At 33.9% G+C, this 18,981-nt stretch overlaps 1 protein-coding gene and 1 non-coding gene across 9 annotated transcripts in view; one reads left to right on the forward strand and one right to left on the reverse strand.

Annotated features, from left to right (window-relative positions):
* Positions 1 to 18,981, forward strand: part of TASP1 (taspase 1) — a 219,268-nt gene that overhangs the window by 44,318 nt on the left and 155,969 nt on the right. For all 8 annotated transcript variants that reach the window (XR_005122133.2, XR_005122135.2, XM_037494547.1 and 5 more), the window contains 2 exons: positions 5,188 to 5,267; positions 10,288 to 10,394. Coding sequence is in view for 6 of the 8 variants with exons in the window: in XM_037494547.1 (XP_037350444.1) it covers positions 5,188 to 5,267; positions 10,288 to 10,394 (187 nt within the window). In the remaining 2 variants the exon portion in view is untranslated. The remainder of the gene's footprint in view (positions 1 to 5,187; positions 5,268 to 10,287; positions 10,395 to 18,981) is intronic.
* LOC119237804 (U6 spliceosomal RNA) lies at positions 511 to 617 on the reverse strand. The gene has a single exon (XR_005123439.1). It is a non-coding gene; the product is annotated as a U6 spliceosomal RNA (small nuclear RNA).

The raw sequence follows: 18,981 nt of genomic DNA on the forward strand, positions 1-18,981 counted from the left end.
TCTAATTTAACCTCTCTAAACAGTGTTTTATAGTTTTCAGTATACCATTGTTCAGTTTTTATCAAATTTACATGGGTTTCATTCTTTTTGTACTGTGATAAATTGCATATTTAAAAATGTTAATTTGCAATTGTTTATTGACAATATATAGAAATATATTTGATTTTATTATATTTTGTTTGGGCATTTGCTCAATTCATTTGCTCTAGTACCATTTTACAGATTCTGTAAAATTTTCTGCATAGGCAGTTATGCCTTCTGGGAATATAGATAGTTTACTACTTCCTTCTAATCTGGATTTCTTTAGTTTCTTTTCCCTTATTATACTGACTAGAATTGTCAGTGTAATGTAGAAGTGCGAGAATGGGCATCCTTCCCTTGCTTGTGACCTTAGAGAGGAAGCGTTTAGTCTTTTACCATTGGTATGATGGTTGCTGTAGGTTTGACAAGATGTTTTTCATCATATTGAAAAAGTTTCTTTCTCTAGTGTGCTGAGAATTTTTTTTTTTTTTAAATATGGAACGCTTCACGAATTTGTGTGTCATCCTTGCGCAGGGGCCATGCTAATCTTCTCTGTATCGTTCCAATTTTAGTATATGTGCTGCCGAAGCGAGCACTGTGCTGAGAATTTTTAATAGGAATGGCTCTTATACTTTTTCAAATGCTTTCCTGCCATCTATGGAGACATTACTATATTATTTATATTTATATTGTAATTAACTGATTAAATTATTTAGTCAGTTAATATAGTAATTAGCTGTTTTTTTGTTAAATAATTGCATTCCTGAGATAAAGTATTCTTAGTTGTAATTTATTACACTTTTTTTGTGTTTTTTTTAATTTAAATATTTTATTTTATATAATTCTTACATCTTTTTTCATCTTTGCACAATGTATGCATTTTCATTTTGGCTATTTTCCCCATACAATTGCACCTCCCCCCTTATTTTGACTCTAGTCCTTCCTTTCCTTACCCCTCCCTCCCCCACCTACTGTGTCTCTGGTTTATAGTTGCTTGTTGATTTTGATTTTTACTTTGTATTTATATATTGTTGATCCAATTTGCTACTATTTTGTAAAGAATAGTTACATCTATGTTTTCTTTTTAAAATTTTTTTTTAAAGTTTATTTATTTATTTATGCATACAAGAGCTAGGGACAGGCCAGAGGTGTGGGGGCGGTGAGAGGATTCACCAGAGCCAGAGCGGGGAACAGAATAGGCAGACTGACGAGGTATACTGCTGAGGGGAGCAGTGGGCGGCAGGAGAGGTCTGCGCAGCATGTGGGACCCTCGCCCGGCAGCCCTGAATCGAGCCTGCCCTGCAGAGGCTGCGGGCAGCTTCGCAGCCCAGTGCTCAACCACTGTGCCACCAGAGGAAGCCCTGTTTTCTTTTTTTAAACGAACCTCTTAATGCAATTTTGTAAGTAAATGGGTGCATCTCTGTTTATGAGAGATATTAGTCTACAGTTTTCTTGAAATGTCTGGTTTGGGTTCATTTTGCTTTTGGATATATGGAGATATATATATTTCATCAAGTTTAAAAATTTTAGGCTATTATTTCTTCAGATATTTTTTCTGATGTCCCTTTTTCCCTCCAGGAGTCCAATTATACACATATTTGACTTCTTGTAATAGTATTGCATATCATTTCCCTTTCAATTTATTTTTATCAGTTTTTTTATCAATTTATTTTTATTTCGAATAATTTTCATTACTATTTCAAGTTCATTGTTTTTTCTGCAATATTTAATTACTAGTTAATGCCATCCAGTTCATTTTTTCTTATCTGACAATTTTTTAACTGCAGAAGCTTGATTTGTATGGAAAAAAAATGTCTTCCTTGTACTACTTAAGATGTTTAATCTTTTATGTAACTTCTTTAACATATGGGTAGAGTTATAATAACTTTTAATATCTGTGCTTACTAATTCTTTTTTGTCATTTCTACATTGCTTTCAATTGAAAACATTTCTCAGAATAGGCTGGAGTTTTTTTACTTCTTTATATTATAGGTACTTATTTTTATTGGAATTGAGATATTGTGAATTTTATTCACAATGCTGGATATTTTTGTATTTTAAGAAATATTCTTGAGTTTCATTCTAGGATGTGGTTATTCTAGTTACTTAGAGTTCAGTCTTCTGAGTCTTGCTTTGTACTTTGTACATGCCAATAGAGAAGTATTTTAGTCTTGAGCTAGTTTTTGCTTTGCTCTTGGCACGCAATCCTTTTGAGTACAATAATAGATGCACCTAGAGTGAGTGTTTTCACTTTGACTGGTAGGACCAGGAACTGTTTTTGGCTCTGTGTGAACTGGGGTTTGTTTCTTCTAAAACTTTTGTGTTATTTTTTTTCCCCAGCTTTTAGGTGATTTCTTCTTCCACATTCACAGATACCTACTCAGCTTAAGACTAAAAGGGTACTCTGCATGTTTCTGGAGTCCTTTCTTATATAATTCTTTCCTCTTTGGTACTCTGCTCTGTGTTTTCTGTCCACTTTGACTTTTCTAGATACCCCTCACTATCTTTTCAACTCAATGAGATTGCTGGGCTAAATCCTGCCTTCCTGTGCCGTGGCCTACAAACTCTCCAGGCAGTAAGCTGAGCTAGTCATAGGGTTTACCTGTTTTCCTTCCTATTAAAGACCACTATCCTAAGCATTACCTGCTGTCCAGTGTCTAAAAACTGTTGTTTCCTATATTTGGTCTGTTTTTTTCCCCCCCATTAGTTTTGGCAATAGGGTAAATTTGTTCTGTTATTCTGTCTTGTCCAGAAGCAGAAGTCTTTCAAGTGCCTAGACTTTTACTGTATACCAAATTCCCTGGCTGTTCTCTGGCAACATAACCATTTTTGCCATGTTTTTACTTTGAGCTTATTTATATACATTTCTAATACATCTTGTTATCTGATTTGTATAATGATGATATCTAACATTTAACACAATTTGTAAATTGTGACCAGTCTTATATTATGAGGTTGGCATGAATTAACTGATTGAAAACTATACAATGAACATGACAGTAACATACATTTTGTAGATAAAGAAACTGAGTCTCATACTTGACCACTGTTATGCTATTAGAAGATTTTGGAGTACCTTGATAATACATTAGAAATGGCAGATTAGAAGACTATTAGTAATATTTTTTCATTATAATGAGAAGTTAAATTTTTATTTATTCAGTCACTTCATTCACTGAGAAAATATTTATTCTTTACTTCCTGCATGCCGGATATAGAGGTAGAAAATTTATTAAAAGCAGATTGAAGACTGAGAAAACATGTTTGTCTGATCTTGTCTATTGAAGAGGCAGACCGCTGTATGGGCACAGTAAGGCATTATGTATGCTGATTGTTTTCTAAGAAATCTTTAAACAAAAGTTCATTTATCTATATGCCTCACTGGGGGTGTTTTGATTCAGCTATAATTAAATTTATTAGAATTTTATAAATTCTTACTTCTTTTTTAGAAAAGCCTTTGGCAGAACCCTATGCAAAAATGTGCTCTGTTAGCTGAAAAAATTCTGTATTTTAAGTTTTAGGTTATAGTCATCATGATATGTTGTATTGTTTAAGTACCGGTGTTTGGTCAGACTCATAGAGCATTTGATATCTTCATAAACTGGTGGGACAACAATCATAAACTGTGTCACATTTCCCCAAGTTTATGTATAAAAGTGTAACTTAATCTTTTTTTTCCCATTATGATAGGGTACAACTTTGATCAGCATTAACAGCTAGAACAAGGGTTAGCAAAATATGGCCTGTGAGCCAAATGTGGTCTGTTGCAGGCTTTTGTAAATAAAGTTTTATTGGAACATAGCCATACTCATTTGAGTTCTTATTGTCTTGGCTGCTTGTGCACTGGGAAGGCCACATTGAATTGTTGCAATAGACATTCTGGCCACAAAGCCTAAACTATTTACTGTCTGGTCTTTTACACAAAAAAATTTGCTGACTCCTAATATGGACGTTATAATTTTTGGAAAATTATGTTTTTTTCTTTTTGATGACATAGGAAAAACTAGACAAGCATTTTTTCGTGTTTAGTATGAATGAGGTGCTCTGGACCTTTTGAATTTTTGACAGGCAAATTTAATTTTTGGTATCTTATTTATTTTAAGATGCTACTTAATCTATTCTATTTAATAAATTCATTATATTCATACTACATTTGTTGTGTGAATGTGAAAAGAAAATTTAAAACTTGTTAATTAATCATATGGTATAACCTCATTCTCGTTAAAACCAAACTGTTCAAAAAACAAAATAACAAGAAATAGCAAAAGTTTTAAAATACAATCATGGAAATCTGAACATTGATTGACATATTTTGATTCTTTGAGTTTTTGTTCTTGGAATGATTAGAAGAACAGAGAAAACATAGGGAGCAGAAAACTAATTAGTGGGCTCAAGGTCAAAAAATCCATTGCTAGTTGGCTGAGATCTTTAAGAAGCTGGCTATGGAAGGAAATGAAGTGATTGAATAGATGAAGTTACTACTTACTAATACTGTATTAAGTAATAGCAGGGTTAATTATCCTGCAAACTATTTGAAATCTTTGAAAATGAGTCTCTTACAGTTTTTAACTGTATCCTTTTATTCATGTTGTTATGTTGAAACTTAAGAATATAAAAAATGCTTTTGGCATACCAGTGTACTTTACTTACCTTAATAAAAATGATTATGAGGCTTATGCATATATTTTTGTTGCATCAAAGGTTAAACCTGTAAGCACATCTCATGGTGTTTGGGTATCTCTCAATGTACCCAATCATTTTGGGTAGATCTAGGTGTTATGCTAGGCAAGAATACCAAATGTGACATTCACTTAAACTTCTACTCTTATCCTGATTAAATAGATCTTGTTGTAACATAACCTGTGAACTATGTTGATCCAAGATAAATCTTAATATTTTTCCAATGAGAAATCAACTGTTTTCATAAACTATTTTTGTTGAATTTTGCCACATTTTATTTGTACTGTGAATGAAGCTGTAACATTTCCAGTGGTAAAATTTCTAACTTGGGAAAAGTTTAAAGACATTTTTGGCCTATGGCCAGATTATTTTGTTATAAATCTAGAGTTATATCTACATGCAAATTTTTTTCAGTTGCTTACACTACTTTTTTGAATGTGTAGGAAAAGATGACATGAATTTTTAAAAGAATAATTTTTCTGTTAGCTTTTTAGTTGGAGAAGGAGCCTACAGATGGGCAGTAGATCATGGAATACCCTCCTGCCCGCCTAACATCATGACCACAAGTGAGTAAAATTAAGCTATATTAGTGTATATGCCTGATAATGTTCTACTACTTCTGATTCATATGGTTCCCCTATTTCAGAATGTATGTTGAAATACTGATATTTAGAAGATACATAGAGTTATTTGATTTTGAGCCACCTTTAATTCCCAAGGCCCTCAATTCGATTTCATGCTTTTATGGAAGTATTGCTAAAGGATCTCTTTTAGGTTACTTAAAATAACTATTGCTAATAAAACCATAATATCTCTCCCTCAAAGAGAGAGAAGAAAACATAGGTCAGCATTTATCTATGCTTGAACTGAGTAAGGTCCTTGAACTGATTAATTGCCAGAGAAGGAAAATACAGAAGTGTTGACTACCTAAGAGTTAAGTCTGAAGAAAAGTTTTTGTAAATATGACAAAGGATATATTCCTTTAGTATATGAAGAGGTTCATTAAATTAAAAACCATACAAATATCTAATATTCTTATAGAAAAATGGTCAAAGGTCATAAATAAAAAATATAATAGGTAAATTAAGATTGAAATGAATACATATCAAATTTATTCTCTTTCAATGTAATTGTGAAACAGTTATTATATTACTGCAGATAGTGTATGGTGAAATGAGATAATATAGTTTAGGTGTAAAAGTAAATTGGCAGAAATTTTTGAGGATGACTAAATAGTAAAACTCAAAAGCCTTAAACTTACTGTGTTTCTAGAAATTTGTCATTAGATAGAGACCTGTATTTATGTAGAAGTACACTCAGTGAGCATTATTTGCATGAAATATTTGAAAAGCTTATGTCCAACATGGGATTGTGAATAAATAACCATATATTCTTGTAAGACTAATGTCCGATAATGATCAAATATTTGTTAAGTGAATGGATGAATAAACAGATGAAGAGTTAAAAAACAAACAAAAAAACACATATGTGGGGCCTCCCTGGTGGCCCAGGGGTTAAGTCTCAGCCTATCACTGCTATGACCTGAGTTTGATCCTTGGCTAGGGAGCTAACCCACATATGGTGCAGCAGACCTCTCCTGTCTTGCCTGCTGCTCTCCTTAGCAGTGTACTTTAGTTAGTCTGCCTGTTCTGCTCCCCATTCTGTCTCTGGTGAATCCTCTCACAACCCGCCACCTCTGGCCTTTACCCCAGTTCTTGTCTGCATAAATAAATACATCTTTAAAAAAATAAAATTCTCTTAATTAATTTAGAAAATGATATGATATCTCTGTTACATTTTGATTAATTTATGCCAGTTTGGGGGATAATTGAAACCTTAATAATATTGACTCTTACCAACTGGAATAGGTTTATTCATTACTATTTTTTGTTCTTCAGTATGATTTTATAAATTTTTGTAATGTCTTTTATGTTGATTTCCCACATAATGCTGAATTTATTATCAAATAGGTAGACATTTGTGTTGCTTTCAGGTTGGAATTATAACAAACAGTTACTACTTGGATTGTAGTAGAATTGCTGCATGATAGTGTCTGTGATTTCTCATCTGTACCAAATGTTTTTTAGGATGGGTTTCACCAATTAATTGTGTTTTATACATACACATGTATGTTCTCCCACATGTATGTATGTATCTATCTTGATAAACCCCTATATTCATCTTTATAATTTATTTGTAGATTCTTGTTGATTCTCTATGAATTCATATTCATATAATTTGTGAATATTACAGTTTTGGCTACTTCCTTTTAATCTTTGTACTTTTCCCCTTCCTTTTTCACACTGGCAAATGCTTATCAGTATAAAGGAGTTGAATAAAAGTGATGTAGTAGACATTCATTTTAAGTATGATGCTTTTGATTGAAACTTATAGTCTTACTTCTTTATATTTATGCAGTTTGGTAGTTTCCATGGATTTTCAGTAGTACAGGTATTTCTTGATGGTGCTTAATTTGCTCTTTCTTGTTTATCTGAAACTATTTTTATTTCACCTTCATTTTTGAAGGCTATTTTCACTGGTTATAGTGTTTTGCGTCAGCAGATATTTCCTTTCAGCACATTGAAGATAATCAGTCTATGTAATTGAGCTTCCATTGCTGCTGTTGAAAAGACTGCTATCAACTATTTACAACAGCTAAACTATGGAAACAACCCAAATGCCCAAAAATAGATGACGGGATCAAGAAGATGTGGTACATATACACAATGGAATATTACTCAGCAATCAAAAAGATAAACTCATGCAATTTGTAGCAACATGGATGGAGCTGGAAGGAATCATCCTCAGCAAAATAAGCCAGAAAGAAAAAGAAAAATACCAGATGGTCTCACTCATAGCAGGAATTTAGAAAACCTAAATAAGGGACCAGGAAAAAGACTAATTAATACAAAGTAAAAATCAAAATCAACAAGCAACTATAAACCAGAGACATACTACAGGGAGGGGAAGAAGGAGCAGGATCAAAACAAGGGGGGGTTGGAATTGTATGGGGATTATAACCAAGATGAAAATGCATACATTGTGCAAAAATGAAAAATTATGTAAAAATATAAAAAATTTAAAAAAAGTATTAAAAAATGAAAACACTGCTATAATTTTTACTACCACTTACTTGGAAGGTAACCTATCTTTTTTCTTTCTGTTTTTAGATTTCCTATGTTCTTGTTTTCTTTAATTTGTTGTGTCTTTTTTGATATTTACGATTTTAATTTAATTTATGGATGTATTTTGGAGTCATTAAACCTGTGGATAGCGGCTTTTGTCATTTTGGAAAATTCCTTATCCAGTTTTTAAAATTTTTACTCTTACTTCATTCTTTTATCCTTCATCTTCAGAATTTCTGATTGAACACATGTTAGACCTTCTCATATTATCTTTCCTGTTTCTTAACCTTTCTTCTGGGTTTTGCATCATTTCATTTCTTTCAGCTGCTTTCTTGTTAACTCTAATCAGTTTTCCAATTCACTAACATTTCAACAGAATAAAATATAGGGACTGTAAGCCCTGGACTCTCTCCAATCTCTATTTTTTTTGGATTTTTATCACATATGTATGATTAATCATTAACTCAATTGCCAGTCCCTCTCTCCACAGAATGGGGATAGAACTAAGTGTTTCAATTTTCTAATCGTGTCTTAATTTTTCTGGTGACCAGTCCCCAACTTGACTCTAAAAGAACCCACTGAAAGTCACCTCATTAGAACAAAAGACACTTCCTTCATCCAGGAAATTACAAGGGATTTAGGAGCTGTGTATCAAGAATTGAGGTTAAAACCAAAAATTAGAAAAGAAGGTATTCCTCTTGTTCTTATTCATTCAGGAAATTACAAGGGTTTTAAGAGCCCTATGCCAGGAACCAGTAGGACCAATATTTGTGTTTTCTATTCTATTTACTATTAATCAGAAACTACCTTATGCTTAATTCAAAGCTTAACAGTCTAGGACCTGCCCAGGCCACATGTTTGCAAATCTATAAGGGCCCCAATCAACCCAAAATTTCTCAGGGTTAGTGTTTTTTCTTGTTTCAGTTTCTATTTCTCCCACATCCCTACTCTCCCTTCTTCTTCCTTTTTCTTGATCTTGTTCTTTTTATCTTTTTTCTATTCTTCTGTAATCTAAGACAATCTTGCCTGAATATAGTTGTATTGAGATAGACAGCAGAAGTATATTTGCTTATTTCTAGATCAGCCTTAATGTGAATCTTTTTCAATCCCCAACTTATGGAAATTATCTCCTTTTACCTTTAATGGGCTATGGTCCTGATATATACCACTCCTTGATGCCACCTAATCAAATTCAGCTGTTATTAGTGTTGGCAAAGTGCAATAATAACTTTAGTTCTCAGTTTAGGACTTTATGTATACTTTATGTATAGGACTTTATGTATACTTTTAGGAAGACTTAATGCTATTAGTATGGTCATTTTCCTATTTCATTCAACATTTTTAGTAATATTCAATGGGAGAATTATTCTGAGTACTTTATAATGATATTATTTCAAAAAAAAAGAAGGGAATGGAGGCATCAAACTGGTACTATCTTAAGTATTATAATCTGTTATTTCCCCTATCAACTGAATCTAGTTGCTTAAATCTGTATATCAAATTCTAAACTTTTCATTATTACATATATTTTTTATTTTAGAAGCGCTATTTGGTTCTTCAGGTCAGCCTGGTCATTATATCATCCTTTGATCCTTAGTTATAATTTCAATACCTTTTATTTCTGTGAGCATAAACATGGTTTATATTATGGGTCTGATTATTCTAGTATTTGAGGTCTTTGCAGAGTGTATTATACATTCTGATATTTGGCTGACTTTAATTTTTTATTCTTGGTGGTTTACTTCTCATGTATTTTATGATTTTTTTTTTAAACTATGGACTCATGTTAATTGGAATATGGGAATACTTTGAACTCTGGGTAAGCTCAGCTGTGTTTTTCTAGGGAGTATTTGCATTTGCATTTAATGGGTTTTTGAAGTGCTGTAACACCAAGATAACTTTTTGTTTTTTTTAAAAGGCAACTCAAATTCTCTTCTACACCTGTCTGTATGCCCTTCTTTTTCATGAATTTTCTAGAGAAAGTTTTCTTACATTTTTAGCTGAAGCTGAGACTTGCAAATTTCCTGCCTCTTTGTATAGAGTAACCTTTTCTAATTTTCCTTTTTACAGTGCATATCATCCTCTGGGTTCCCTCCTTTTTATGTGGATAAACTCTGCTATAGTTTTTTATGTTGCATTGTTCTAGGTTTGAACTTTTGTCCCTATGCAATGTATCTTTCAAACCAGAGTTGCCAGTGGCATGCATTAGTAGATACCCTGGGTAGCATCAATTTTCATTATTCACTTGTCTTTCTAGATTTGGCTTTTTACTTAAAATTTTAAACCCTAACTTATATCTCTTATTTTCATACTACTTCTACTTCAGTGTACATTGAAAAGTCTTTTTTTATACCTTTTACAACATCTTAAGGATTTTGTCTAAAGAAAGCTTTTCAGGATATCTTGTCTGCCTCGTTACCCTAATATTTTTCAAATGTTATTTTTAATGTTTCTTTTATAGGATTCAGTTTAGCTGCATTTAAAAGAAACAAGAGGAAACTAGAACTGGCAGAAAGGGTGGAAACAGATTTCATTCAACTAAAGAAACGAAGACAATCAAGTGAAAAGGTCAGGAGTTGTTTGAAATATTATTGATTAATGTATCTTTAATCTGCATTTAGATATGTAAGCTTTAGTACTACCCAGTAGAAATATAATACATGCCACATATGTGTTTTTAATTTTTGCAGTAGTTACATTTTAAAAAGTAAAAAGAAACAGGTAAAATTAATTTTAATAATAATTTTATTCATATGAGTGAGGTAAAATTAATTTTAATAACAATTTTATTCATATGAGTGAATCCAAAATATTGCTTTGAAGAGATAATCAATGAAAAAATTATTAGTACTGTTTTACTTTCTTTTGTTTTGATATTAAATCTTCAAAACACTGCATATTTTAAACTTAATACACATATCAAATATGACGCTAAATTTTCATTGGAAATATTTGATTTGCGTTTATAATTAGATTTATAAAACAAGTTACTCCACTCATATTTACAACTTTCCAATAATTGAATTGAATATGTTTTAAAATTAATTATTAATTAATAAGCATTTAATAAAACTGAAAATTTATTTTCTCATTTGCCCTTGTCATAGTTTGTCCATAGCTACATTTGGCACATCATCTTTGCAGTATTAGGTAGTGATTCTTGTCTGTTCAAGAAGTAATGTTGTTATAAGAAAATGCATATATTGGATTCCTGTAGGTTTTTTATACATTCTAATTATATGAGTTAGGAGCAGGAACAAGAACAAAGGAGAAAGAACAGTCAGTGACACAGGGTACCATTAGCAGAGAGTCTAAGAAGTTGAGAGGGACATTTGAAAGTCAGTCATCCCCTCAGACAGATGCCCTTGAAAAAACCAGTAAGAAGAAAGAGGACAGTCACTGGATTTAGCAACTGGAGATAGAATGAACCTGAATAGGGATGGTCTCTCTGATATGGTGGACTATAGACCAATATGGAGTGAGTTAATCAGGGAGAATAAGATAAGGGTGGAGATAACTCTTGAGAAGTTTTCTATAAAGTGGAGAGAGAGAGAGAGAGAGAGAGAGAGAGAGAGAGAGAAAGAGAGAAAGAAATAGGGGCTCAGGAGATTGGACCATCTCAGTTAAAGTCTTTGAATTTAGTTAGTAATATATTTTATTTTATTTTATTTATTTTATTTTATTTTTTTAATGATATTCTTTTTTTTTTTTTAAGATTTATTTATTTATTTAAACAAGCACTGGGTACAGTCAGAAGCGTGGGAGGGTGAGAGAATTCACCAGAGCCAGAGCGGGGAGCAGAGCAGGCAGAAGGACTGAAGGACACTGCTGAGGGGAGCAGTGGGCGGCAGGAGAGGTCTGCGCGCCATGTGGGACCCTCCTCCGGTGGCCGGGGAGCAGCCGGGGATCGAACCGGCGCTGCAGAGGCTGCGGCCAACTTCGCAACCCTGCACTCAACCGCTGCGCCACTGGGGAGGCCCTAGTAATATATTTTATTCAAAATTTCTTAGATCGTATTTATGTAATAGACTCAGATTAACCAGTGCTTCTCATTTCACCACAAAACATATTGCCTAATTGCTGCAGGAGGCCTTGTTGCTCCAGCCAGATAGGATACTGACAAGCAGCAAAAAGAAAAGGCCTCACACCGGGGGGCTGAAGATCTGGCATCCCTTTGCTTTTTGTTCTTGGTCATAGAGAGAAAAAAATTTATCAAAAAGGTACATTGGGCTAAAAATTATATGTATCAGCGGACTGCAAGCAATTGGCACAGAAAATTACCTGTTTAGAAATTAGTTACTACACAATTCGGCCCAATTAACAATGGGAGACAATTTATTGTATATATCTGACAAGCAATCCAGCATAACAATTATAGTATATCCTTGTTTTGATTTTTAGAAGTTTCCTTTTTATTTAGAAGTTTCTTAGGAAAGTTTTTAAATGAAGTTAACTGTGTTAAGAAGTTTGTAGGTAGAAAAAGTTCTGATAACTAAGCAGCAGCTGGTCTCCGGCTGAAGGTCATGTGAATAGAATAGTCCTTTGATGCTTAGGCTTTAGCTGATAGGGATGCACTGGCGGTTATTCACTGTTTTAATAATTGTCTAAATGAAAAAATAAGTAGCTTTAATGTTAGGTCTGGTTTATTATCTGTTAACCTTGAAAGCTGCCATCTAGCTGAGACCTGTAGGGGCCAGTAGTCTATGGGAAACATAATATACTAATTGTTTATGCTTTACACATGATAATGTATTTTGTTATTATTATTACTAATAATGAATAAATAAAGACCTGCTGAGTCTTTCGGCAGAAGATACTAACACCTCACCAAGTGTCGGTGTCTCCTCATTCCCTTCCCCTCAGCCCTTAAGTTCTCAGTTCTTTCGTTTTCTCCTAGGCCGTCTCATCCTTTCAGGAACCCCTGACAAGACGTTTTGTCGGAGGCTGGTCCCCGGCACCTAATGTTAACAGCACCCTAAACACCCAGAGCTAATTAGAACATCTTTTAATTTAATGCCACCAGCAACCTCACTGTGGTTCTTGTTTTTATCATTGTAATTACATAATTTATTAAGTCTCATGTAAATTGATGATACTTATTTTTTCCTTATTTTTGAATGAAATAGTCATGTTCTGCTCTCATAGAGTTGTTGGAGGAACAAAAGTAGTAGTGGATGTTCAAGGTCTTTGTAGCTGTGATAGACTTTGATATCATAGTTTTTGCCATTGTGGCTTTCCCTTTAAAGGTACCTAAAGAAAAAAAAATTGCCCCCCAATTTAGCTACCTGTATGGAATCTTGTAATGAAGAAAGGGAGGCAGGTAGTAGTGAGGGGAGAGATTAAATTCAGATATTCAAATGAAGTATTTTTGACATCTTTTGACAGGAAAATATTTTTATTTCATTTTTTTCCATTTTATCTATTTTTATTAAATTAATTTTTATTGAATTAATTTTTAAATAAAGTACCATTATTTTACATCTATATCCTTGTTAATATTTTGACAGTATAAGATTTCTCCCCTCAGGTGTTGTCACTGTAGCTCTCCCCTATCAAAGCACCTATAGTCCTTTCCCATAATCCATTCTACTCTCCTCCTTCCTCTGTTCTAGCCTCTTCCCCTTTTTCTTCCTCTCTCTTCCCCTCCTGGATGCCTCATATCTATAGTCGGCTTTCAAGGTTGGTTTTAAAGTTTGTCTTTGACTCTTTGTCTGGTTTCTCTATGTTCCATATAATAAGTTACACCATCTGGTATTTATCTTTCTCTTGGTTAGTTCACTTAGCATAATCCTTTCCAGTTCTGTCCATGTTGCCTCAAATAGCATGAGTTTATTTTTTTTTCTTTAAATTTTTATTTATTTTTTAAAGATTTATTATTTATTTATGCATACAAGAACCAGGGTACAGGCCAGATGTGAGGGAAGATGAGGGATTCACCAGAGACAGAGTGGGGAACAGAACTGGCAGACTGACTGAAATACACTGCTGAGGGGAGCAGTGGGTGAGCCAGGAGAGGTCTGCCGCGCCATGGGGGTATCTTCCCGGCTGGCCGGGAATCGAACCTTTGCTGCAGAGGCTGCGGACAGCTTCACAGTGCTGCACTCAACTGCCTGCGTCACCAGGGAGACCCGAGTTTATCTTTTTGATGGCTGAGTAGTATTCCATTGTATATATACACCACATTTCTTGATCTACTCCTCTGTTTTGGGGCATTTAGGTTGTTTCCATGCCTTGGCTATTGCAAATAATGCTGCATTAAATACAGGAATGCATGGTTTGTTTTGCGTTAGTGTTTTTGTGTTCTTTGGGTACATATTAGGATGGAATTGCATGGTCATTCAGCAGATCTTTTTAGTCTTTTGACTAAACTGCATCAGTCTACATTCTGACCAACAGTAGTAGGGTTCCTTTTTTTCCCTACCCTCACCAGCATTTATTTCTCTGTGTGTGTGTGTTTAATATGAGCCATTTTCACTAATGTGAGGTGGTTTCTCATTGTAGTTTTGATTTGCATTTCCCTGATCATAAATGATGAACATTTTTTTCATGTACCTGTAAGCCATCTATTTGTTTAGCTTGATTGCCCATATTTTGATTGAATTGTTTCTTTCTGTTGTGCTGTATGAGCTCTTTGTAAATTTTTGATATCATTCCCTTGTCAGATGTATGGTGTGCAAATAGTATTTGGAGAATATTCTTAATATTCAGAATATATAAACATTACTGTGTGTAAAGGACTGTGTTAACATTGGCTGACAAAAAATGACTGGGACAGGGTGCCTACTTGTAGGGGAGGATTCTGGCCAGAGGCTTTACTGTATAACCTTGGTAGGCCTTGTCTCTAATAGTAAAGAAAATAAAACATGTTTTCAGAAAGAAAAGCTGGACTAGGTGTCAGTTGATGGGGCAGAAAATTTTAATTTTTAAGATTAAATATAGTAAGTTTTTAAGATGTGATAGGAAATGACAAATGACTGTTTTCTAAATTAACTTATATTTAGTTCATCTCTTCCTGTTCTGTGTGTATAGTTTCAGCATAGTTTTGGTTAGCCAGCATTGATTATACTACTATTTGCTGTGGCTATATAAAAAATACTGTTTGAGTTAGGTATGTAAATATAATAAAAAGAATAGCAGGTTTGGTAACTTCCCTAATGTTCACATTTTTTGTTACTCAGAGTCGAAGGATAATAAATACTGTTTTGAAAGGAATATAGTCAGTATTTTAAAGCTTTAAAAAAGTGATTGTATAGACATTATCAAAATCCTAATAGAAATCAAAATTAAGAAAACAAAAATATTTACTTAGCTTATTACCTCAACAAATTAGAATGTTTTGTGTCCTTTAGACTTTGACTATTTACATTTATATTCATTTAGTTTAAAATGATAATGGTTAATCCATGGAGTGCTTCCGGCTGCAAGCATAGAAGATGTCACTTTGGTTTAGGAAACATATATATATATATTTTTTTAATAAATTTTATTTTTATATTCCCCATACAATTGCAACCCCCTTATATTGACCCCAATCCCTCCCCTCCCCGCCCCCCACTCCCCATAGAGTGTCTCTGGTTCATAGTTTTTGTTGATTTTGATTTTCACTTTCTCATAGTTATTCATTTTCCTGGTCCCTTATTTAAGTTTTCTAGATTCCTGCTATGAGTGAGACCATCCGGTATTTTTCTTTTTCTTTCTGGCTTATTTCGCTGAGCATGATCCCTTCCAGCTCCATCCACGTTGCTGCAAATTGCATGTGTTTATCTTTTTTGAATGCTGAGTAATATTCCATGGTGTATATGTACCACATCTTCTTGATCCAGTCATCTATTTTTGGGCATTTGGGTTGTTTCCAAAGCTTAGCTATTGTAAATAGTGCTGCTATAAACATAGGGGTGCAGGTGCTCTTTGGAATTGATGTTTCTGTGTCCTTTGGGTAAATACCTAGGAGTGGAATTGCTGGATCATATGGAAGCTTTATGAGGAAACATATATTTGTCCCCTTTCTTTTTGACCATTTGCCACATAATAAAAAGTTTGAAAGTACTTGGTTGCTATGGCATTAGTTTAGGTTAGCATCCAGTGATGCTAGAGCCAACATATCTAGAATTCTCTTAGGTCTTTCTCTTTTTGTCTTATGGATTAAGATGGCTCCTATAATTTTAGAAGTCACATCTATATTCAAGGTGAGAAGGTGGGGAGAGGCAGCTTCTAGATGTATTGGTCCTTTTTTTTTTTTTTTTTTTTTAATTGAGGATGTAATTTTTTTTCCCAGAATTTCCTTCAGTAGATTTCTCCTTAGTTATTATTTGGGGGTAGTGAAGAGTACAATTTAGTCACATGACTATTCTCGTCTACACATAGATAATCCATACTTTGTATGGTTATTTTGGGCCATACAAATGACTGTGCAAGCTGAAACTGTGCATAGGGCATTAATGGCAAAAAAATTACACTTGTTCTATTACCTTTAAAAACTTTAGTTAAAATGGAGCGGCTCTCCTGCCCACCTGTGACTATGCAGGTGTTTCTCTTCAACTGTCTCCCTTTGCGAAGCAGCAGAGGCAGCTCTCCTCCCAAGGCTGCCCACCTGTGATTATATAGGCCTCACTTGACAAACCTGTCCCTTTCTGGGGTAGCTTGCTTGTGTCTGTGCAAGCATCCTTTTTATGATAAACCTGCCCTTTTAAATAAAAAAAACAAAAAAAACAAATCTTTTGTCAAAATGTTAAAAATTCTTTACTATTGGTTTCAAATCTGTAGCAAATCATAAAGAAAAATAAAACCAGTGTTTATTTAATGCACTGATGTAAAACATTAGAAGTATTAAGAATTAAAGTTTTATTTCTGTGTAAAGAAACATTCCTCAAGAGTAGTTTGAATAGTACTTACCTTCTTGTTACATATTTTATGATATGAAGTAAACATTTTCATGTCGAGGGCAATTGTCAGACTTTTTGGATTTTGGATTGAATTTCAATATTTTATCCTTTGCTCATTCTACGTTGTAAAATATCTCTCAGAGTTTCATCAGTGTCAACTTTTTTTGCCAGTATCACTTCCTCTGGGACATCTTCAACTGTTTTTTGTTTCAGCTACATTCTTTATTTATGTTGGTAAGTTTGTCTTCACTAAGTTCCTCTTGACTGTTGATTTAGGGTCAACCATTACCATGGTTGATTCTTTCTTCTATAACTCCATTAATTTTTTTTTTAAGATTTATTTATTTATTCATACAAGCACTGGGTACAGTGAGGAGCGTAGGAGGGTGAGAGAATTCACCAGAGCCAGAGAGGGGAACAGAACAGGCAAACCAATGAAATACACTGCTGAGGGGAGCAGCGGGCACAGCAGGAGAGGTCTGCACTCCATGTGGGACCCTTGCCCTGTGGCCGGGGATGGAACCGGCGCTGCAGAGGCTGCAGGCAGCTTCGCAGCCCAGCTGTACCACCAGGGGAGGCCCAAATTTTTTGTTTGAAATTCACTTCCAACATCACTTTTTGTTTTTTTGCTCCTTATTCATCTTTGATGGCCAGGTCCTTCTTTTGAGCAACAGTTTTTTTTAAATATCACGTCAATTTATTATAGGGAGGTAGGAGGCAACACAGCTACACACTCTGCCTTCTGTGCACGTGACACATCACTGACAGACTTTGAAAGAAATGACATGATTGGGCACTGATCATGATGATACTTATATATTCATCTGTGAACTGGAAAGCTAGGAGTGAAGTTTATACTTTATGCAATTACTCACAGTTACTACACCACGGTAACTAAAATTTGAACCAGGTTGTTGGGGGACTGATTGTTTACATGGTAACTAAAATTTGTCTAACTCAGAACTGGGCAAAGTAAAGACTTTTTTCTGTGAAGAACCTAAATTGTTTGACCTATAGATTCCTTCAATTTGCTTTTTGCTGATTACTTATTCATGGTGCAGTTTAGCATGTTCATCTGACTTTTGTAATTCTTGTAATTTAGCTTCTGAATCGCCCCTGATAGTGTTGCCATGTACTTTTCATTGTTGTAAGAATACAATTCTTGTGGCGTATGTGTTGAAGTGGTTGATGTTTTAAATTTATTTTTTACTTTGTTTTGGTACAAAAAAAAGACAGTTGAGTTTGTATTAATTTTTATCATGAAAATGAAAACCTTTCTTTTGGAATGAAATCATTAACTTGTGCCACGGGACTGACTGAGTTGCTGCATGACTGAAAGAGTTGTTACAAAGAAGAGATGCTCACATTTGGGAAAACAAACACACTGAGTGCACACCAGGATGTAGATTTCATAAATATCAATTTCAAACAACTAGTCCTAGATATTACTGGAAGGGACTCTTTTATTCTTAGAGTATTAAAAGCGGTTGGGGGGTACTGTTTGATCTCAACATTTTCGAAGTTTCAAGCCTTTTCTTGTCTTCATTTTTCACAAGTATATTGTCCTTTTCTTTAATAACATATTTTAAAGTTACATATACATAGAAATTCTTTGCCTCTTCCCACTACTTTTATGAAGTCATTTTAAGTTTTCCATTATTTCATTGGTTTTTAGGAAAAGCAGTAGTTGTGTAGGGCAGTAAAATGAAGGCTAATCAGGCTTTTTTGTGTGAATATTTTTCATTCTTCAATTTCTAATGAACAAGTTTAGAAAATTTTGCAATGCTTTATATAATATGTGCTCAAAACCACTCTAAAGAGATGATACAACTTTTAATTTTGTGTTCTTTAGCCACCACATAGGGACATCAAATTGGCCACATGTTTCAGAAAGGAAATGTTGGGCCTTGCTTTGTGCGTTTCATATAAATATATTCTATTCTTTTGAAGTATATTGTGGGTAACATTTTTCCCTTTTATCCACCATCTTGAAATTATTATGTAAATGCTTAACTGTATCATACTAAATCACTGTATTTTTTGGGTGAGAGGTAGGGTAAGATCAAAGAAAATAAATGCACAAAACAACATGTTTTCATCAGATTGTTCTGTTTGGACTTGTGTACATGTCTGTGCATTATGTGTACAGGGAAAGGAGCAATTACTCTTTTCTAGAAAATTACTTGATCTAGACTTGTGTTTCTGAACAAGATGGTCTGTGCATAGATGTATGGATAAACAGAAGTAAGGAACTTCTTTGACTGCTTTTACAT

The sequence above is a fragment of the Talpa occidentalis genome, unplaced genomic scaffold (genome assembly GCF_014898055.3).
Source record: "Talpa occidentalis isolate TD23 unplaced genomic scaffold, MPIMG_talOcc4v2.1 talOcc4.10, whole genome shotgun sequence".
Lineage (NCBI taxonomy): Eukaryota > Metazoa > Chordata > Mammalia > Eulipotyphla > Talpidae > Talpa > Talpa occidentalis.